Source organism: Manacus candei, unplaced genomic scaffold, assembly GCF_025592945.1.
Source record: "Manacus candei isolate 608988 ecotype Guabito, Panama unplaced genomic scaffold, ASM2559294v1 h1tg000014l, whole genome shotgun sequence".
Lineage (NCBI taxonomy): Eukaryota > Metazoa > Chordata > Aves > Passeriformes > Pipridae > Manacus > Manacus candei.
Genome location: NW_026138062.1, coordinates 65335482 through 65357203, shown reverse-complemented (window position 1 = coordinate 65357203; position 21722 = coordinate 65335482). Strand labels below are relative to the sequence as shown.

At 45.3% G+C, this 21722-nt stretch overlaps 3 protein-coding genes across 6 annotated transcripts in view; 1 reads left to right on the top strand and 2 right to left on the bottom strand.

Moving 5' to 3' along the window:
* Positions 1-174: 174 nt before the first annotated feature.
* On the bottom strand, positions 175-4032 carry MIS18A (MIS18 kinetochore protein A). Its single transcript, XM_051781138.1, has 5 exons — positions 3647-4032; positions 3494-3560; positions 2211-2333; positions 1059-1152; positions 175-358 (listed from the first exon to the last, which is right to left on the bottom strand). Exons 1-5 carry the CDS (start codon positions 3936-3938, stop codon positions 278-280), a joined length of 657 nt encoding a protein of 218 aa, XP_051637098.1. The 5' UTR covers positions 3939-4032; the 3' UTR covers positions 175-277.
* Positions 4033-5092: 1060 nt separating this feature from the next.
* MRAP (melanocortin 2 receptor accessory protein) lies at positions 5093-16061 on the top strand. 4 transcript variants are annotated; one of them, XM_051780322.1, is made up of 3 exons: positions 5093-5266; positions 9606-9705; positions 14100-15971. In XM_051780322.1, the coding sequence occupies exons 1-3, from the start codon at positions 5161-5163 to the stop codon at positions 14200-14202; spliced, it is 309 nt and encodes a 102-aa protein (XP_051636282.1). In that variant the 5' UTR covers positions 5093-5160; the 3' UTR covers positions 14203-15971. The 4 variants fall into 4 exon arrangements, 1 of the variants encoding a protein (XP_051636282.1); XR_007903337.1 differs by lacking the exons at positions 5093-5266; positions 9606-9705 and adding an exon at positions 12562-12810 and having other exon boundaries at positions 14100-15083; positions 15844-16061; XR_007903336.1 differs by lacking the exons at positions 5093-5266; positions 9606-9705 and adding an exon at positions 12562-12810 and having other exon boundaries at positions 14100-15083; positions 15777-16061.
* Positions 16062-16829: 768 nt separating this feature from the next.
* Positions 16830-21722, bottom strand: part of URB1 (URB1 ribosome biogenesis homolog) — a 42000-nt gene continuing 37107 nt past the window's right edge. The window contains exons 35-39 of the mRNA XM_051780312.1: positions 21600-21709; positions 20830-21006; positions 20251-20492; positions 18610-19191; positions 16830-18023 (exon numbers count right to left, since the gene is read on the bottom strand). Coding sequence (XP_051636272.1) covers positions 17818-18023; positions 18610-19191; positions 20251-20492; positions 20830-21006; positions 21600-21709 — 1317 coding nt within the window. The 3' untranslated portion in view covers positions 16830-17817. The remainder of the gene's footprint in view (positions 18024-18609; positions 19192-20250; positions 20493-20829; positions 21007-21599; positions 21710-21722) is intronic.

Genomic DNA, 21722 nt, shown 5'->3' with positions numbered 1-21722 from the left:
ATAAATATTTACATTAAACCAGAAGTCTACAGATTGATTCATCACAAGTCTTGCTTAAGAAAAAAAACAATCTATTTCTATCTGGGGTATCCTTTTAAGAGAAAGAAGAGGTTGGCTAGGATGGCTAGGATGCTTACTCAGCACTGTTCCACTACAGCATGAGCCACTCATGTCTTTCACTCTCTGACAGCTTTTCCAATGTTTCCACTGATCCCAGAGGATTACAAGGACAAGTTTCACTTTCTCCAGTCTTCAGCAGTTAAACGTGTAATTTCTTTCAGACTTTCTTGGACAGAGGAGCCACACACGACTCAATAGCTGTCAGTCTTGTCTCCAGAGCTTTTAATATAGTGTGTGCCTGCAAAACAACCAGGGAGAGGGACTTGGTTGCAAACAGAATTTCACAATACTAAGAGCAAGTGTAGGTGACAGACAGGGCTCAAATCTGATCTCACATTACCAATCCTATTTGATTTTATTTCGGTTACTTTCATAGTTTGAAAGCTCACTTGACTCTAACGTTTGCTCCGTAATTTTTTCCAGCCTTGGCATCAGAGCCACACGCTCACCTTTTACTGGACAACCATCACCTTCCACAGTCAACTTCCTTATGCTATTTGCTCCCAACCTTCCCTACCTGCAGTCACAAGTTTTCAGTAGAGTAAAGCATCAACTTGATTTATGATGTAATATTTCAATACAAAGTTACAGCAAAAGCTTTTGCACAAAAGGCAAAAGAGACATGGCTATAAGTTAAGTGAAGATCTGGAGAAGTGAATCAGAACTAATTAGGAATGAAATATCAAATTACTGAGATATAAACAGGAATCTAATGCTGTGAATGATAAACAGAAAGTGCCAATTACTGTGAAAATTAAAGGAAAAGTTACTGAAAATCTGGCATAACACAAGATCCTAATGGCATGGAGCAGTACAACAGACGTTATAACCCACAGAATTGCTCTGGATGAAATAAGCTGTTTTGTAGAAGCTATTGAAGGATATTAAGATTTCACAGAAGTGATTTAAACAAAGAATGATATAAGGTTAAATCTTACCCTTTCCAGCACCTCTTGCAAGACAGCTTGACTTTCAAGAGTCAGCGGCTCCTCATCAGTAAGAGCTTGCTTTTCTGAGGATCCTAGAATATAGCTGAAATGCCACAGTTTAGATCATGAGCTTCTCACTCTGAAGGCAAAAAGCCAAAGGCAGTGCTGCTCCAGAACCCCGAAAGACAGCCATGGGTTCTGGGGCTTCAAGATACAGCAAAAAATTACACAGACATGGAGAATGGAGCAGTGCTGGCTGGGAGAAGCAGCCACAGCCATCATTGCCCAAGAAAGTGACGTTTTGTGGCCAGGTTAGTGCTTCAGAGAATTTTACTGCCATGGGAAAAACAAAGTATCAGAGCTGTGGAATGAAGAAAAAAACCCTGAAACAACTGTCCAGAGTAAGAGGGTGAACAGCCACATCGATACAGCACAATAAATGGGAACCTAACAAAAAACCAGAAACATTGAAGCTAGCCCAGACAGAAAAAAAATCACTGTTTACTAGAGCATATGCATTCATAAAAGAACTCTGGTGTGCAGCCTTAGTTCAGGATATAGTTATTGAAGAACATTTTAAGACCACTTTAAAGTGCTATAAACCAATTAAACCCAAGCACACCTTCATTTTCCGGACAGTTTTTAAGATGGCTAAGTGAGAGTCTCAAGCACATACTTTGCCTACCTTAGCAAGGACAGAGCAGACTTGGCCAGTACAGGTTAGACCCCACACCAAGTTGTGCCTAAGGCCCTCTGCCCACGTTTCCTGCTGGCAATGCTAACATCTAACAGCTAATAGGCAGGTCTTTTTGGTGCTACCCATGACTGCAGGCTTGTTTCACAAACTCTCTTCTGATTAAATGAGAAGGAACCCTCTTGTGCCGTGTACCTAGTGTTATTTTCTTGGCTGGTATGCAATTCCTTACACAAAAGGCAGCCCGGGTATTGCATTTTTTTCTAGGATTTGTCTTACACAGGTGATGTTTCTCATTCTTGAGCATTACGATGCCAACAGCAGTAATACAGAAAATCACTCTGGAACAGAGCAGCACAAACAGCTGTATCTGGATATGCCACAGACACAACAGCAGCACCCCTCAGTGAAATCCCGGCTCAGTGAAATGGATTTGTCAGGCTTCCCCATAAACATTCTGCATGTACCTTTCAATAGAATCAACGCTGAAACAGAACAAACCCCTCTTGTAGTCAAGATGCTTTGGGGTGCACGTGTAGATGTTTCCAAGTGTCCTCGAGCAGCCAGAGCAGAACAAGGTTTCTACCACGCTGTAAGTAAGACATGTAACATTTATTCAGGAGAAAATAAAAGGAAGCACCTCTCTCCATCCCTATTCTAAAAAAATTCATGCATTACAATTTTCTAGAGCTTTACACAGTGCAATTATGGGCACTCATCTTTCAGCCTGCATTCCCAGTGGCTCCTTAGGCTGGCTGACCTCAGCAAGACTAACAGAACCACTGAATGGCAGAAGGGTTTGGGATGGAAGGGACCTTAAAGCTCATCCACTCCCACCCCCTGCCACGGCAGGGACACCTTCCACTAGATCAGATTCCTACAAACCCTCTCCAGCCTGGCCTTGGACACTTCCAGGGATAGGGCAGCCACAGCTTCTCTGGGCAACCTGTGCCAGGGCCTCACCAACCTCACAGGGAAGAATTTCTTCCTAATACGAGGAATAAACAGAGTGTTCTTGCAAAACTTGTAATAGTCATAATTGGTTTAGTAAGAGAGTGGAAAGTTACTGGTTATGCAGCCTTTGATCTGTGTAGTTTCCTTAGGAACAAGAGAATCAATCAGCTGCAAGGAATAAGTAACCCCCCCTCCAGCTCTGAAGTAGGTGACAACTCCATATGAAAGGTATAGTTTTATGTGATGTACGCTGAAAAGGGAGGAGAGCCTGTAACCCTGGAGTATCTCAGCCAATAGAGAAACAGGGAGGGATCTGCATTCCCGGTGAGATAGGATAAAAGGGAGGCTGAGTCCCCTACCAAGCTGAGTGACCACACTGAGGTTTGTTCAGTGAACTCTCCCTTTTATTCGAATAAAAGTTGATTTTTTTTTTTAGTTAGCTTCTCTGCCTCCTGGCTATTTATGTGTTTCCAAATGCCTGGATTTTTTGAATACTAATGTCTAATCTAAATCTGCCTTCTTTCAGTTTAAGGCCATTCCCTTGTCCTATCACTACATGCCCTTGAGAGAATCCCTTCTCCCTTAGTCCATAAGCACCTTGTACAGACCTAATCCACGAGCGCCTCGCACAGACCACCCGCAATAAGTGTTTCGGGGGCTCCCCGGGGACACACGGCCACTCCCGCCCGCCGGGCCGTTTTACCGGGCTTGTCCTCAGCGCCTTCCCCGGGAGCTCCCGGTTCCCCCAGGACAGGGAGGGCAGTGCCCAGGCGGGGACCCCCCCACACCGTCTCACCATCCGCACTCGTCGGGCAGCTTGGAGAGCTTCCGCTTGTGGTCCACCGAGACGCTGGCGGCCGCACCTGCACAGGGGGAGGGAGAAAGGGAGGGATGCGGGGAGGGGACCCGCCGGGAGGGGACACGCCAGGGCGGGGGGGCCGGGACTCACTGCGCAGCAGGATGCAGCCGCCCTCCTCGTCGTTGGACACCCAGCTCAGCGTGTCGCCCACCGGCCGCTTGCAGCCGGCGCACAGGAACACCATGGGCAGCTCGCTGTCCGAGCCCTCCGCGCCCGACCCCCACCGCTGCGGCGGCTCCTGCTGCTCCGCGCTCCCGGCGCCCGCCTCCAGCAGCGACATGGAGCACTCCAGCTCCGCCGCCAGCTCCGACGGCGGGAACAGGGCGCCCGCCATGGCCTTGGGACCGCCCCGCGCGGAGGAAGCGGCAGTGACGCCCCTCATCGCCTTCAAATCGCCCGCCGAGGAAGCGGCAGTGACGCGGCGCGGGGAGCCCGGGCCGACCGCGGCGGGGCCGCCCCCGCACCGCCCCCGCACCGCCCCCGCACCGCCCCCGTACCGCCCCCGCACCGCCCCCGCACCGCCCCCGCACCGCCCCCGCACCGCCCCCGCACCGCCCCCGCACCGCCCGCTCCTCCGGGGGCCGCCCCCGCACCGCCCCCGCACCGCCGGGGGCCGCCCCCGCACCGCCCCCGCACCGCCCACCGGGCACCTCGTGTCTCGCCCGGGAAGGTGAGGGCGTTTTAAGGTCACCGAGTCCAAGCAAGACGTATGGTTATTCCAACACGTCCTTTATTTACGAAGCGTTTTATCAAATCGCACCTAGTTCATGGAATATCCTGAGTTGGAAGGGACCCACGAGTATCATCCGGTCCAACTCCAGGCCCTGCGCAGGACACCCCAACAATCCCACCATGTGCCTGAGAGCGTTGTCCAAATGCTCCTTGAGCTCTGGCAGCCTTGGGGCCGTGATCACTGCCCTGGGGAGCCTGGGGACCACTACCCACGGTCCAGTGCCCGACCACCGTCTGGGGGAAGAACCTTTTTCTAATATCCAGACTAACCCTCCCCAACACAGCTCCAGCCATTGACTCGGATCCTGTCACTGGTCCCAGAAAATAGAGATCGGAGCTGCCCCTCCACTGCCCCTCGTGAGGAAGCTGCAGACTGCGATGAGCTCTGACCTCAGTCTCCTCCAGATGTACAAGCCAAGTGTCCTCAGATGCTCAAGCACTCCTCGAGACCCCAGTTCTTTACCTCCAGATAAATTCAGGAATGTCTTTCAGCCCAGCTGTGCTCATGAGCTCTTAGGAGCAGTGCACTGCTGAGAGGGGTTGAGAGGGAAGGGTTTGTGACCTAGCTGGCACTTATCCATCCCATTCTTGGGTTACTTGACATCCATCTCAGTTTAACTGTGATGAGGAGTAACATAATTATCCGTCAGGAAAAGAGGATTGCATTTTAAGGACTGCTGTTACATCTCTGCCAGACATTAATACTCATTGCCACTGGATGTTTTCAGTCCCAAAGCAGTCCTTGAGCTGTGGGACCCCTGAGTGATTGACACAGGCGTCAGTTATGCAATTCTCTTTCTGAGGGCACTGAAGTACAATGAAGCAAGAGTATTAGGCTGGAGCTCTGAGCTAGCTTAAAATGCACTGCTGGCATGGCTAACAGAACAAACTCCTCTGAGTATTTTTGGTCGTATGAATATTATTGGGATTACATAGATCCAATTCCAGTAGATGGAAGCAAGTTGATGGTTAATAAATGTAAGTATTGTAGAGTAGTAGGTGCTAAGCTAGTACAGGTGAAATGTTGCATAGCTTGTCTGACTGACCTGGTTTTGTTTCCTTGCAGTAGAGCCCGTGCTGGGGCATGGTTTGTATAGATGGGTGCCTGCCTTCAGACTGGTTAATTGCTAACACTGAAACTCTGCACTTTAGCTTCCGGCATTTGAAACTCTAAGACTGCTGATACTAATTCTTGTTTGGAAGGACAGATTTTTTGAAGTTGTTTACTCAAGGGAAATCTGATGACTTGCAAATCTCTAATTTGGGATGTTAGCTACCTGTACTCTACTGTCAACAAAGTTGACTGAGTGAGCAGAGATATTCATAAAACTTTTGTGGTTTTGTCTTGCAACCTCAGGTTTACATTGCAACTCACAAACATTGAGAGCCTTAGTAAAAGAAATGGATGTTTCCACTAGCCAGGAACAAAAGCTGTTCTTTTATCTTTCCTCCTTTGATTTAGGGCTGCTGAATGAATAAAGTAATAATATACATTATTGCGAAAATGCTATCCTGCTGTGGAAGCTGATTCTGCTGTGTTTTGCAGTTTATTTTCAAAGGATATAATATGAAATAGTTTTCACCTCCTTCACCTTGCTATAGCTCACAATTAGTTTTGCACAATGAAATCGCAACGTCGTTTTATGGTTACTTAAAGTGGCACGTAATTTTTTTTTGTCCTAATGTAACTCCGTTGGTTCAGTTTTGCTGAGATGAAATGACAGGCTTTGTTCTGAGGGATGAACTGAGTGTAGTGGATGGATGGACAGCAATCAAGGGAGAACGGGAGGCGTTTGAGTGCGTTTGAGTCTCTTCCACTCCAGGCACTTGCTTTCCCTCCATTTCTGCCAAGGCTCTGCCTGTGGCTGTGTCCTCAGTTAAGTGACAAAGTTAAGGGGTTTATCCATTGCTGTTTAGTTTACTGAAGACAGCTGCAACTGTTCAGGTGTGGTTTCAGAGACTAAAATTGCTTTCCCCAGGGTTATTACAGTGATCTGGTCTGTAAGGAAAATGTGATGGTCTTTCAGAATACTGTCATGTCTCTGTAATTAGCACAAGAAACTGCCTTTCTGTCAGTAAAGACTGAACTGGCCCATGTTAGGAGCTGCTTGTCCTTTGTTTGCTTGGAGAGCAAGAATAGGAAAAGGGAGCAGAAACTTACCCTGCACTGCCTCTAGGAGAGCTTTTCTGGCTGAGGGTTTATTGCCTCCAAACTTAGAGCACCACACCTTACAGAAGGTGTAAATATCCACATCCTTCCACACAGAAAATCTTGCTCTGTAATGCTTTAGAGCAACATTTGGTTCTGCTGGGACCAGGCAGGCTATGAGTAGCTTCTCTAATTCTCTTAATTTTAAAGTTAGGGCAGATAATTACCCCCAAATTCCACCAGGGAAAACCCAAACTGCACCAAAAATCAGGAATCTAAGCTTTCCACTTTTTTCTTCTCCTTAATAACATTTTTCTACCATTTGAGTTGCCTGGTATATAATAAGGGTGGTGTTTGTGTTACAGTACTTTTCTCCCTGGGTATTTCTCTCTACTCAGCTGCCTGTTTTCTTGAAATTCATAGAAACTCTACTTCTGAGACAAAATGCTCACCTCTGTTTAATTTAAATTTGTTGAGAGTTTTGTGGAAGAAATTACCCCATGTGCCTATGAGTGATCTTATCATCCTTATTTCCATTAAAAGCAGGGCAAATCAATCTCTTACTGTTTGGGTTTTTTCCACTTATTTCTCTCCATAAAGAAGCTGAGAAGTCTGCCACCTTTCAGCTGTTTTTATATTCTAAGGAGATGAAAACTGACATTTTGCCATGTCAGTAGTCCAGGAGGAATGGAGACTGCATCCTCTTGGTACTATTATTCTTCCTTCTCCAAATACCACTGTGAGAACAGTGGGTTACCAGTTAAAAAGAAAACACCAAGGGAAACAACCCCACAGCTGGTTAGTTTTTAACTTGAGTAAAAGCATCAGTCAAGCAATGAATGTACTTAGTAGGTTTTCCTGTGTTTGCATAATATTTACATTCTTATATCTCCAGAAGCCACAGCTGGAATTATTGCCTTCATGTTCTTGGGATGTGCAGGTGGATTAAGTTCAGCAAGTCCTTGCCTTTTGCACTGAGGATGAAATGTGGTCATTTCTGCTCAGATAGCAACAAGCATTCCAAGTTTGTAAAAATGTAGGCTACCTCCAGGATCAGAGTAACCCCATAAATATTGATGTTCCAGAGGGTCTCTGCTGAGTGGCTGCAATGGGACCTGAGTGTTTGTTCAGGAGCGTTGCTGGGGCAGCCCAAGTGAATCGTGCAGTTCCCGTAACCCCTGGGATGGGATTGGAGCTCCCTGATTCAATTTTGCCTGTTGGTTGTTTTTATTTAATGTAAAACAGAGATCTGAATCTCTGCACTTCCTTTCCTCCATTATGTGGCTGGTCTCTGAAGCTTTGAGAGATTGTTTGTTCCATGAAAATGCATCTAAATCCAGCTGTAAAATCGTGGTCTTGTTTTCTATTAATAATGTTGTGCAGCTCTCTCCATTTTGTATAAAAATAATTAAAAAGCTTAATTGGCCCGTGAGCTAATAAGCTATTTAAAAACATGCACACACACACAAAAAAAGGTAATGGTAAAATTTAGCAATAGGAAAGCTTTTTATTGATTGTTAAAATATATTATTCCACTTTTTTAAAAGAAAATATCCTAATTGCAGAACTTAAAACCAGGAAGTTTTGGTTCAAACTCCCCCTGGGACCTAGAGTAAATTTATTTAACTTCAGTGAGTTCCATGAAACATATTAAATCTGCTCTTAAAAGAAGGAACCAAAATAGTTCTGATACAAAATTCTGTAAATCCAAACTCTTTGTTTCTGTCCCAGTGGCTTTGAACACTTCAAAACTTTGGGCTTTTCAATATATCCTGGGGTCATGACCTTGTTTTTTAGATTTTTTTTTTACCAGAAGTCCCCTAATTCTCCCTTTAGGAGCCGTGGTTGGCCACTATCACCCCATTGCTTTTTTCCATGATAAGTTGGTGAAGAGCGTGTCAGAATATTGGCCTTCACATGCTAATTTAATGTTCTCTGAATTAAAGGTCATTAAAACTTTCTTTAACAGAGGAAGAATAAATAAGCTGCCCCTCCACATTGATATTTCTCAGTAGCCCAGCCAAAACTCAGCTTTCTGATAAGGGTACAGCTGGGCCAGCCCCAGTTTGAGGTTTAAAAGGGGCTGGGCTAACTCCCTTAATCTCTTTGTAGCTCTGATGAACTTCTTCACAGAAGAAACATCCAATCAAACATACTGGACCCGTTTCAAAGAACACAGTGTTTTCTGTCCTTTCAGAGGAAAGATTTATTTTGTCTTGGTCAATATTTGTCTCTGGAGTCAGTGACCCTTCCTTTTCACCCCAGTGGAAGTGAGTCACCAGCTGTGACTTCAGGGCAGAGCACCCAACCTTCCCGAGGCTTAACCTGGGCACTGGCCACCACCACCCTGATCCCAGGAAGGAGCATTTTTGAAACAGTGACCAAATGTGCTCCTGGGGCAGGAGTGGATCATTCCCATCTCTCAGCAAGCCCATGGCTCAGGCAGTACTTTACACAGCACTGTAGCCTTCATTAAAAAGCAGCTTCCTTTGCTCCCCCAGCCACCTCGTACTCCCATTTCCCACTTTGGAACACATACTTTGGCACTGGGAATCCTCTTGCTTGTTCCTTAAAGAAACCACTTGGTCCTGATAAAGCAGGCAGCCTTTTGCACTGTTCTATGATGATTACAGAAGCACTGCAGCTGAACAGGGCAAGGGTCACATCCTCTTCCTCTGCACTGATGTGCTGTGAGGGTCACAGACACTTTTGAACAAGCTTTCCTTGGTATTTCTCTTGGTATAAAATACTTTCAAGGCTGTAATTCCCTCCCTTAGGGCATCATCTTAAAGATCCTGCGTTGTACTTTTCCCCCTAAAATCAGGATTTGGCAGTAACAGCTCAGGCTTCAGCACCACACTGCATCCTGCACTGTGACTATGTAAAAGGAACCATATCCAAATATCTGCACAGCTCTAGTCACCAGCATACTGACTGGATGCTTTTTACCAACCCATCCCTCAGCCCTGGCCTTACCCTGTTACAATAAACTCTTAGGAGGCTCTCACAACCTTTAACAAATTGGCACTCAGATGCCTCTCCCTAAAAGGAGAAATTGAACCAATCAAGTGGTTCAATTGAGAACCTCTATTAGAGACCATAAATTATATTGCTGTGTTTTATATTTGCTGTGGCACTGGTGACAGGATTACTGTGTTGTGTCCACAGACTCCATTGTCATCGCCTTCTGGGTCGGACTTGCTGCCTTCGTGACGTTACTTTTTCTTATTTTGCTGTGTATGTCCCGCTCCGGATCAACTCCAGTGAAGTAAGTACAACCAGACATAAAGTAAGTGCAGATCAGTGTGATAAAATAACCTGAGACATTCACTCCCTTCAATGATCCAGCAGTTACATACAACATTTATAATTGCACAGAGATGACACTCTTTACGTAGTTATTTGATCGGAGTGTCTTTCGACCCACAGCCATTCTCTGTTTGCATAAATCACCTGCATAAAAAGAACTGATGAGGTTTGCAGGTGACATAACACAGCTCAAATCCATTGGTTTCTCAAGGAGCAACAACGTTAAAAAAGGCAGCTTACCCAACTAAACCACAAAGCAGGAGGCAGGCTAACAACACAAGAAACATGGAAATGGAAATAAAATTGCAGGATAGAGGAGGTATGTTCCCAATAATTTACTGTTCCTAAAAAACTGGCAGGAGAAGTCTGTATACATGAAAATCTCAGTGTGTTTGGGAGACTTAAACAAAGTATTGATTTTTAAGATTTTTTTTCACTTTTTCATCATGTTACTGAGTGAAATACTTCGCTTAAAAATATCCATATTTATCCTTGATATGTTCAATTTTGGCCTTCAGAAGAGCTATTGTGAACAAGGCAAGTCTAGGAATGTTTCGTGGAGTGCCCAGGAATCATTAATGAAAAGCACTATTGGATGAGATTTGCTTAGACTTTTCGTTTTTCTAAACTTGAAATATACTGTAAGAAAACAATTCTAGGACTGAAGGGAGTATTCAACACACACACACACAAAACTTGCCCTTTTTGATTGAGTTCCATTTGGTTTTTAAGCCCCACTTCAGTTACCCTTCTCCCAGTTCCAGCAACGAAACCGAACGGGGTGTCTGGAAGAAATCATTCCTGTAAACTTCCACCAGCCTCCCCTGTCATCCTCTTTGTTATGTCATCCACCCCTTACCCTTGGCATGACAGTCACCCGATATCTGTATGGAAACCTCCTGTCTCTTTCCCTGTGATAATTCTGATACATTCACCCAACAAACACACACACACACGTCACTGGTCAAGGCTGGAGAACTTTTACCTTCACCATTTCTGTTCTCATCCATCTCTCTGTCACTCCCAGGGACATGCAGGGTACTGTGTGCTCTCCCAGCTTGCTCAGGGCCAGGTCAGAGGAGCCAGGAGGGTCCTACGAGCGCACCTTGTGCTTCAGTGGAATGTTGAGCAAACCCCCACCACAGGTCAGCTAGATCCCTGGGGTGTCCCTGAAGGTTGTGTTTTCATAGGATCACAGAAACATAGCATGGGTTTGGTGGAAAGGGACTTAAAGATTATCTAGTCCCACCTCCCCCTGCCATGGACAGGGATACCCCCCATTAGCCCAGGTTGCTCCAAGCCCCATCCAACCTGGCCTGGAACACTTCCAGGGGTGGGGCAGCCACAGCTTCTCTGGGTAACCTATGCCAGGGCCTCACCACCCTCACAGGGAGGAATTTCTTACCAGTATCCCATCTAACCCTGCCCTCTGGCAATGAGAAGCCATTACCCCTTGTTCTGTCCCTCTAGACCCTTGTCCAAAGTCCCTCTCCAGCTCTCTTGGAGCCCCTTTAGGCACTGGAAAGGGCTGTGAGGTCTCCCTGGAGCCTTCTCTTCTCCAGGCTGAAACCCCCAGCTCTCCCAGCCTGTCTCCTGAGCAGAGCTGCTCCAGCCCTCGGAGCATCTCTGTGGCCTCCTCTGGGCTGTCTCCAGCAACTCCATGTCTTTTTTGTGTTGTGGTCCCCACAGCTGGAGCTGGGGTCTCACCTGAGTGGAGCAGAAAGGGAGAATCCCTTCCCTCATCCTGCTGGTCTCGCCTCTTTGGATGCAATTTTTGCATCTCTACCACTGCTATGCAACACCAGGGTCTCCTCTTTTGGCAAGGGCACACCACCCTCCACAGCAGAGTCTGCTTTTTTTAACCTGCATCTCCGCACAGAAAACAAGCCAGTGTCAAAGTGTCTTCCAAAAGGCCTATATCTACTTATGCCACAGCTTAATCCTTGGTTAGAGACACTGAGAGGTCCTGGATCTGACTCCGTGATCTGATTGCACCACACATTGCTCTGCAACACCAAAGAATTTGGTGCTAAGTCTGATGGGTGAGTTTGAGACGCAAGAGGGGAGGAGGTTGTGGAATCCAGGTCCCAGTCCCCTTTGTCACCATTACATTATCTCACAGAAATAAGACAAAAGGTCTGGGGCATGGGACCAATGATTTCAAACCCATTAGCGTGCCAAGGCAACTGAGGATCACACTGCTGGGATCCAGAGCCAGTACTAACACTTGCTTCAGTGGTGTTTCTTACCATCCAAAATGATGCAGAAAAGTGAGGGTTAGTGGCTGGAGACAGTTCCTGGCTAAGGTTGGACCTTCACGCAGTGGAAGGGGGACAGGGCAAGTTCCTTCCTGGACCTCTCCAGAGGAACACTGGTCTCCCATGCATTTCATTAGAGGCTATACATTCCTGGCAGCCACGCACAACCCACATTTTCTGGCTGTCCAGACAGTGTAATGTTGGAAAAAAACCCCCGAGTTGGGTGCCCAGAGAGTTGGAAGATCTCTCTATCTCATCCCTTGTCCCAGCCTCTTGCTCTCAGAGAGGTTCACTCCAGGGCCTCTGGGCTCCCTGGCAGCATGAGCTCTGCTGGCTCCACACAGATCTCCTGCAGTAAGAAACTCCACTCAGTGTTTAGATGTGGTGCCTCATCACCCTCACAGTAATCACGGATATGAAGCTGCCTTTATCTTTCAAATCATGCTTCCCTCAAAAAATGACATCAGACATTTTTCACTGTACTTGGCTTTCTCTAGATCTGCACTGCCCTTCCAATCACTATTTCGGTTGTATCTTATCTCAGATTTAATTCTGTGATTTTGTCTTGGCCGAGGTCAGTCACAGCACTGCCTTAGAGTACTCTGAGTACTGGGACTCTGGAACTCTTCCAGCCTCCTCCAACCTCCCTGCTGTCCCAGGGATGGCTAATGATTAACAGACCCTGCCAGAGTTCTCCTCAGACAGTCCCTGGGTCTCTGAGATGCAAGTTTTCCAGCTGATTTTAAAACATGGATAGCTAACTGATGGTATTTAGCTACTTAATGGACTGGAAACATCCTGTTTTGGTAAGAGTTTTTTTTGTCTTGCTTCTGTCAAAGAGAGAGAAGAGAAATGAATAGAATACACTGGTAGCATAGCAAAGAAACTCCCAAACCTGTGCTGGGCCTGTTGCTGAGACTTTGGGGTTTTGTTTCTGTTTTTTGAATTACCATTAAGCAAAATCTCTGTTGAGCTAGTCTTGTCAGGCACAGATATTTTAAGCTTTCATTTGCAAGTAATATAAATTTGAGGTTATAAAGTTTATATTTCACTTCTTTCTCCCATTTGCTTTATCTTGCTTTTTAGATTTTGGTTATTAGCTTTATGTAGCCAATTAAACACTTGCTTTTACTCCAGAATGTCTTCTTTCTCCCTTCTGAAGCCAGGGTGGCTCCAGGACATTAATAAGGCTTTTCAAAAATTTTCCATTGTCAACTTTTGGGTTACATTTTTCTTCCCAGTGTAATTTTCCTCACCACCTTTGAATGCCTAAGGACACAGTAGTAGTTGAGATCTTGTCTTCAGCCCTGTTAACTAGAACTTACTGCTTCTAGGCCAGGACTCATCTGCTACTTACTTTTTAAGGGTGAAGTTTGGGAAACTGCTGGCAAGAGGGCTCAGGGAGGAGAGGAGGCAGGTGCACTCTGCTGTTCTCGTATCACCCCTTCCACCCCACCACTAACTTCTTTTTCTGGCAGAACCACACATCTTTGAGTTGTTATTGTTTGTACATTTCCTGCTACTTGAGTCCTATCTGTTCTTTTCTAGGTCTATCCCATTTCCTTGGTCAGTTCTCCACCAGCCCTTAGAGCTGTCTTGTTTTTCCCCAACCCCAGTATCAGGCAATCCTTCCCAAATATCTCACATCCCTCTTGTTCTTGTCCCCAGTGACACCCATTCACAGTCTCAGGAAGCTCTTATCCCTCTTTGCTTCCCCAGAAGCAGCAGTGACAGTTCCCTTCACCCTTGGTACAGAGAAAGTCATAGCAAAGTTTCTACTTTCCTCTTTAAAAATCTCACTAAAGGACCGAATTAAGGGCTGGACCGAAGGCCCCATCTTGAGGGAGAGAGGGGAGACACCTCATACCTTTCCTGTTGGTCATACTCCATTTCCAGGCAAGGACATGGTTCTCATGGTGGATGAAGAGGGCTGAAGTCCAAGAGCTTCTCTCCTGCTGGATTCAATGTCTTCTGTGTTAGAAGCAGCATCTTCTTTATTTCTTAAAACTTTGATGTACTTCCTGTTGAAACTGAGACTGTCTCTCTTCCAAACACATTCCTGATAGCTGTACTTTTTTCTGTCCACACATTCCAGACAAGTGATTGTAGGGAGCCAGATGGAAGAAAGCAGTTCCAATGGGGAACAGCCTCACTGTGATGACCTCAGGAGCCCATACTCAGATGTGGTTGCTTCTTAAACACCTATCTCCCTTTCGGATGAAATGGGCATTCCTGGAAGGATCTGAGCCTGAGGTAAAACTGGAAGAGGTCAAACCAACCCAGCAGCGCAGCTCCCATGGCTGCAGAGAAAAGCTCAGTGCTGTGACTGCCTGTTAATCACCTGGATTCAGGAAAAAAGGAAAATGTCTTTCAACAAAGAACAAACCTGAAAAACCCTGGATGCATAAGAGGAGGTCCTAATGGCCATATTTGAGTAAAATGGCTCAGCACTCGCCCCAAGAATAGAACATATCCTTTATTTACTTTTGCAAAAAAATATTTCGTTACTTAAAATTTATTAAAATACTGTTTATGTAGAAGAGCTCTTAAAAAGTGAATGGCATGTGGTGGTTTGCACTAATTATCTTCCTGAATAAACAGTTACTTTACTTGCTACCTGGAAATACAGTTTTGCTACCAACAACCAATTGCTTTTTGCTTCCCTTTTGAAATGGTCAATGGTAAAGAAACTGTCAGTGTTGAACAGTCTTGAAATGGTATCTGCCAGTTACCAAGGTGTTGGAAAAAGGGAATATGTATTTTATATCAAAGGAAAATGCTGGCAAAACCACAAAAACAACACTACATTTCTACACGAGGCTGATGAATAGTTTGACAGAACTACTGAGGGTCACGGCAGTGTTTCAGTGACGTGGAGGGGATGGGTCCAGCTCAGCTGGAGCAGAGTCAGAAGAGACACTCACATTCCCTCTCCCTTCAGTGGCCTTGGCTCTTCCCAGCTCTCCTCCCCACCAAACGCAGGCAGAACTGGAGAGGCTGAGATGCCCTCGGAGCTCTGGGAAGCACAAAGCTGGTCTGCACAGTCAGGCTGAGGAAGGCAGCGAGGGCTGGAAGAGAGGTAAGGCTGCACAGCAAGTTCCTGGGCTAAGTACAACACAAAACTCATTTGAAACTTGAGGAGAAGCATAGAAATTCCGCATCCCCAAGTTGGCAGCAAAAACTCCTCCAGGGAAGCAACTGCCAGAGCAGCCTCATGTGGGAGTGTGGGTCAGGATGATGCCAGAGTGGGTGGGTTGGGCTGCATTATCAAAGCCTTGAACACAAGAGACAGATCAAACCCACCAGGCAGATATTTGTATTGCTGGTTTGGTTTTTAAATCTTCAGATTTGTTCAGCCCCAGAGATAAGGCACTGCTGCAGTTTGCTTTGTGAGCAAACTGACTGAGTGGTGCTGGGCTCAGAAACCCACCCACGTGTGAAGGCTGCCGGGTGGTTTTCCACACTGAGTGTGGAGAAACGAGGAAAGGCTGCAGAAACTTATGGTGCAGCATGGACAGAGGTATCAGAGCCAAGTGTTTCCATTAGCCAACTCAGATGGCCACAACAGCCTCCCCCTCCTCATGGGGCACCCTCACCCTTTGCCAGAGCTGAGGGAGTTCTCACAGGAGACAAGAATCCACTCCCTTGCTGGCACCAGCTCTCCCACTGCAAATTAGGAATTACTTGCAATAGTAACTCCACTGCAGTCACACAGCGTCATCAAAGACACTCTGAAGAAAACCTGACCATCCAGACCCATTTTCCTCCTAAGGATGAAGCAGCTTCAACCATTCCTGCCCCACCTGTATGCCCTCAGCTGGAACCTCTCTCCTGACCAGTTCTGCATGGCCTGCCTGCTCCAGTATCCTCCTCCCTGACTCAGGACAGACTTGTATCACCCTGTTTTTTAAGATCCTCCACTCCACAAGGGGATTTCAGGGGGATTTCTGGAAGATGTAAATACTCTCATTCATGACAACAGGTGTTCTTCCATGGGTTGCACTGGAACATGGCTTGGAGCACATAACCACTAAAAAGACCTTTTTTATTTTTTAACTTTCAAATTACCTGGAAATACAGTATGAATTATATAAACAATAATAAATAATATGCAAAACACAACCCTGGCTTATAGCACCCAACGTGGGGGCAGAGGAGGGGGGGGGGGAAGCAACACATTTGCTCCCGTGACATTCCATATGTACCCATTTCAAAGCTTCCCAGTGCTTTGCTTTCCACAGGGAGCACTTTATTTCCCCTGCCCCCAGAGTCCTCCATTAGAATCAGAGAATCATGGAATTGTTTAGGCTGGAAAAGCCCTCTAAGATCAAATCCAACTGTTCCCCAGCACTGCCAAGGCCACCACTAACCTATGTCCCCAAGTGCCACATTGACACTGTGATCCCTCCTTATCCCTGGGTTGGGGGAATGCTCTTACCTCATTTCTTTAATTATCTCAACATATCCAACTATAAACCACTGTGGGGTGTGCTCAGGCCCTCGAGACAACCAAACAATCCCTTCCCTTTGTGTCATGGGTATTTTCTTTGACAGTTAGGTGAGAGGGAAAGACATCTTTTGTTTTGGAACTCCTTTGGTTTCACTGTGCCTGTTTGGTTTTTGTAATCAAGGAAAAAAAGGGGTTTTTTCTTCACACAGATTTCCTGATGTCAGCCCCCTGAAACAAAATGTAGTCTCCAAGGGGCTTTCAGCTTTGCTAAGAAATATTATTTTAAACTCAACTCCTGATACAGAGCTGACAGCTTCTTTAGGACAAGAATATTCAAATGTAAAAGCAATCTCATTACTTGGGTCTCATGTTTTTTATTTAAAAACCACAACAAATTCAATACACATCACAAGGAACATGCAGTTCTGATTTTTCCCTCTATAGAATTTGTACAAAGGACCTGGGCACAGCATGTAGTTGTGAGACAATTTAATAAATCCTGGTTTACATTTCAAAGCTTCAGGTCCTGGGTGTTTGCAGATCTGGACTGTTGTGTTCACCTGCCCTCCAGGCCCCATTCCAGAACTATCTATCAGATTTCACAGAGAATTCCCACTAAAACCCACAAATTATCAATTAGCAGCAAGTCCCTTGGGCTTTAGTTCCATCTCCCACTAGTTCCAAGTGGAGAGAAGATTGCAGCCTTTGCTGCAAGTTCCAGCAGCCATGATGGACAGGGCTTTTTTTAATTTAAGAAAAAACAAGGATAATAAAAATAGACCAGCTCCGATATAAATGCTTTCAAAAGCCATATCATTTAAAACTAAGAAGAATCACAGACCACCATGATTCCAGTGTTCAGTCTTTTATTCACACTGGTTTGGGTATGAAATAAACTTGGTTCTTCAAGAAATAGGAAATCATCATGGCTAAATCTCCAGCTCCTCCTTCTTTGCACTTACACCACATTGTGGGACGTTCTGCAGCCTTTTTTCCCCATTTTATATTGGAGAGAGGACGGACTCCAACGACACAGGGCCTGGAACTGTGTCTGGACACAGGTCCAGAGTGTAGGAAACAGTCTTTTTGGTTCTTCATAAAGTTAAAAATGCCTTAATAAAAATTATATAAATGTCGTGTTCCCATACTGTTCAAGAAAAGGGAAACTGGAACTTTAATGTCCCACTGAGAGACAATGAATACAATTTTCCCCCTCTGAGTTTGCTCAGTAAACAATAATAAAACACTGATTTTTATGACCAAACCAGTTAGGTCTGTATGGGGACAGCTCAGGAGGGTTTCACGGCTCACAGCGACGATGGCAGAGCACAGAACATTAAAGATTAAGAGTCAGTTCCCTGAATTAATGCCCTGATGTTGCCAAGTAAAGTGTTTTGCAAAGAGACGTAATAGTTTCTTCTCCTTGTTCCTGAGTTTCCAAGTCATCATCATTTATTTCTCCATCTGCACTAGTGCAGATCAATCTGACATGAGTTATTAACATATCTGGCTCCCGTGCTCCAAGCCACATGTCCTTGATGTAAACGGATGTCAGGAATACACCAACAGCTGTGGAAGACAAATTAAGAAAAATCAGAACAGATACTAATTCCACATAGTAATATCAAACCATTTACCTCCAGACTTATGGTTTAAAATAGTTTCCTGTTTCCCTAGATGGAAAATCTGGGGGGGTCTTGCCCATGCAAAGCCAATGACTCCCCTCACACGAAGGAAACAAACCAGTTTCCTGTCAGCTTCCTTAAATAAAACAGTTTGAAATCTGTCAGTTGCTAACACTGACCAGTACATGGATCAGCACCCATGGTCACGTGGACTTGGTTTGTTGCAGACTGTTTTTCCCCTTGGAATGGTGTTTCTTGAACTGAACTCCATTTTAGTCCTTGAAAGGGAAGTTTCTTTGTCGGAGTGTGAGTGTTGTACTGTCAGAAAGCCCCACAAGTGTGACCCTTCTCTATGTTGCCCACCCTGAGCTCATTCCATCACACATACAGCTTCTGCCTTGGAAGGTTATGAGCTCCAGTGGACATGGGCAAACTTCAAAATGGTCTGTTGAATTAAAAAAACCCATGGAACTCCCTACTTCCTCCCATTACTGCCTTGTAACAAGAGAGATAAGGAAGAGACAAGTTACCTTTCTTGTTCTCGTCCTCTTCTGTCGTGGCTGAGAGGCACAAGGATTTCACAAGCTCGTGGAAGCTGTTGGCCAGGCCCTGAGCATCCATGAGCTGGAGCATGATGGAGGTGAGCACAGGGAGCTCTTTGGAGAGCTGAGCCTCACAGACCTGGGTGTAGAACTTGAAAAGGTTCTTCCTCAGTGTCTCATCCCTGAGCATCTCCCGCATGGCCGCCGGCTGTGGCACAACACAACCCTGGAGCCAGCGCAGCATCAGTGACACGTTCTGCTCACTGAGGCTGTACTCCACCATGGACTTCACCAGCCATTTCGTGACTATGAGAGTGGATGCACAGGTGAGACTGACTGAGTCATCCCCAAGGTCACTGGGCCTGAGGGGCTCCCCTCCCTGTTTGGAAGGTGATGCTGGGAAAACAGGCTCCCAGTGGGCAAATATGGAATTCAGATGGTCTCTGCATTTCTCCAGCTCAGACACTTCCAGGTCTGCAGCAGCGTCATCTTCTTCAACCCCGTTCTTTTTCCGAATGTGACGATACGCACGAGAAGAGGCTTGGGGCTTGTTCTTGTCTTTAATATTCTCTGTAAGAAGAAAACCACCACCAAAACAAATATCAGATACTCTGAAGGTATCTACGTACTTTCCTGGTACAAAATTATGTGAGAAGGGTGGTCTCCTGTGTTGATTCAGTAGCTAAAAGGGTAAGTACCAGCCTCGTTTTGCTGCTTCATGGAGCCTGTGCCATTCAAATGGGCTCTGGGCAGCTCCCAGGGGCTCCAGGCTGGAACACTGCTCTGAACAGGATCACCCAGCTGGGAGGTGAGAGAAGCTCTCGAGGCTTGGAGCAACACCTTGTGTTTTAAACCCACACATACAATAAGTTACAGATGTCACTACAACAACTCTCTTTGTGTCTTTCTGAGGAGTTTTAAAGGGTGTGAAAAACTTCAGAAAAACTGAAGTTTTTACAGTATCCCTTAAATATGTGATACTTTCATAATTAAACTGATACAGAACATTTAAACAAACCTATAGAAGCTCTAATGTGCACCAAGAGCAGGAAACCAGCGTTGTAGCTGCAGGAAACCAGCGTTGTTTTAACACCTCTCACTACCAAGTTCCTTGGACATCTTATTCACAGATATCACAAGAAAATTCACACAAGTCCAGACATATTTTTCCTTCCTTCAAACACTGAATAATTAACTATTTAATTTTCCCTTGCTTTATTTTTTTACCCATGTATCACTTCCAGATCGCCCATCATCCACACTGAGAACAATTCAAACCTTTGAGCACAAAGCCTTGAAATTTATTTCAGGCACTGCTTTTTCTTTTTAAGATTTAAGAATACAGTTTCTCAAAGCCTGATACCAGATTTGCAATTAAGTTCATTTCAAAGCTCTTTCCCTTTTTAAAACCGTGTTTCTCCAAAGCTTCCAAATTGTGTTAAAGTTAGAAATCGCTGCAAGGAAGACCTGAAAAATTGCTTTCCATTTCCCTTCCTCCTCCACCAAGCCGTATCAGATCATCCAAGTAAAGTTATTAACACTATTTCCTGGGAAGTTTGCCTCACTTATACGGTTGGTTTGTAACAGCCTCAACAAAGGCTTCCTCCTCCGAAATATTTTAGCACTTACTGAGCAATTCTTTGATTTGGTATTTCTGAGCAAGGGCCTGCAGGTCCTCCTGCAGCTGCAAGTCTTTGTCGATGAGGCTCCACTTGTGCAGCAGCAGCAGCACCTCCCTGTTGGAGAGGACTCCCTCATTCACCGTGAAACGCCTCATCTCCCTGAAGGCCTCAATGACCACAGCACGATATTCCAGCACAGAACTGAGGGTGCTGAAGAACTGAGTCAGCTTGGCCAGATCTAGATTAGTCCTATGAACAGAAAACACAAGTGCCATGTATTTTTCTGTGTGCTAATTAATAAAATAAGTACAAGGTTTTTTCCCCTTACAGTCCATATGGTCAGGAATTAAGGATGCAGAACTTCACAGCAACTGTGCATCAAATGTTACTTTATTCCCCATGTCATCAAACGGCTAAACCTTCCTGTCAAAGAAATCTCATCCAAATTCACTACTCAACTTCCAAACAGAAGGTGAAAAAAAGCATGGAACTACCAGAGATCAAGAAATTTTTCTGCCCTTAATAAATTTCAAAGGGTAGAGAGGACAAGATGCAAACTGATTAAAAACAAAAGCAAAGGACTTACCGAATGTGTTTGATTAACGTGATCAAAACATACAGAAATTCATTTACAAGCTGAATAGGAAGAAATTTCCTGCTCTCCTGGGATTGATTCTTTCTTTCTCTCTTGTCTCCTAAATTTGTTAGCCACAGAGTATGGAGTAAGGAAATAATTTTATTTATCACCTTGTTTTCCAGAAACCTGAAAAACAAAAGAAAACCCATATGGAAGGCAGAGCCTGACCAGGAACTGGTCCATCACCTACAGGGGACCATATTCTTGTGCACTTTTGGTGCTAAGCCTTGCATGAACCTGTCAGGGCACTCTGTGCAGAAGAGATTTTGTGTGTGTGTGCCCACGTATGTGAAGGAGAGGCAAGGGGAAGAGGAAGGAGCAGGAGGAGAAATGTTCTAGACAGCTCAAATCCATTACTGTGCCAGTCACTGCGCAGCAGGTCCTATGACAGGATGTGAATTGTGGGCATTTGAAATTTAAAAGTTACATACACTAAAACAAGGCACTGTTTTGCTAAGTTTTTCAAGGAAGTGTTCTCAAAAACACAAAGCCCCCCCCATCATCCCTCCCTTCCACAACCTGAAAGCACCTTGTTTCTGTTTTCAGAAACACAAGGGACACTTCAGAGTTCAGCAAGTTCTGCCAGTACAGCCCTTGGTGCTGAACGTCACCAGCCCCGACTGTCTTCATCTGTCACCTTGGTTTTCATACTCAGTCACATAATTATGCTCCTGGGGACAGTAGAATTGTTTCCATTTCTCTAGTATTTCCCTAGTTACCTTTTCTCTAAGATGTGCAGGACCCAGGTTAGGAGGCTGTGATCCTGTATGAGCTCATAGGCAGCTCTGGTGACACGAGCAGCACTTTGCAGTATCTCCAGAATACGACTCTGAAACAGAGAA

Bases quoted from the DNA above. Each gene is read 5' to 3' on its own strand.
- MIS18A (XM_051781138.1), bottom strand. From the start codon at position 3,938: ATGAGGGGCGTCACTGCCGCTTCCTCCGCGCGGGGCGGTCCCAAGGCC. The intron at 1,153-2,210 runs GTACATGCAGAA...GTGGCATTTCAG, and splicing joins AGCGTTGATTCTATTGAAAG to CTATATTCTAGGATCCTCAG. The intron at 359-1,058 runs GTAAGATTTAAC...GTTGTTTTGCAG, and splicing joins TGCAAGAGGTGCTGGAAAGG to GCACACACTATATTAAAAGC.
- MRAP (XM_051780322.1), top strand. From the start codon at position 5,161: ATGGCTAACAGAACAAACTCCTCTGAGTATTTTTGGTCGTATGAATAT. The intron at 5,267-9,605 runs GTAAGTATTGTA...TTGTGTCCACAG, and splicing joins CAAGTTGATGGTTAATAAAT to ACTCCATTGTCATCGCCTTC. The intron at 9,706-14,099 runs GTAAGTACAACC...CACACATTCCAG, and splicing joins TCCGGATCAACTCCAGTGAA to ACAAGTGATTGTAGGGAGCC.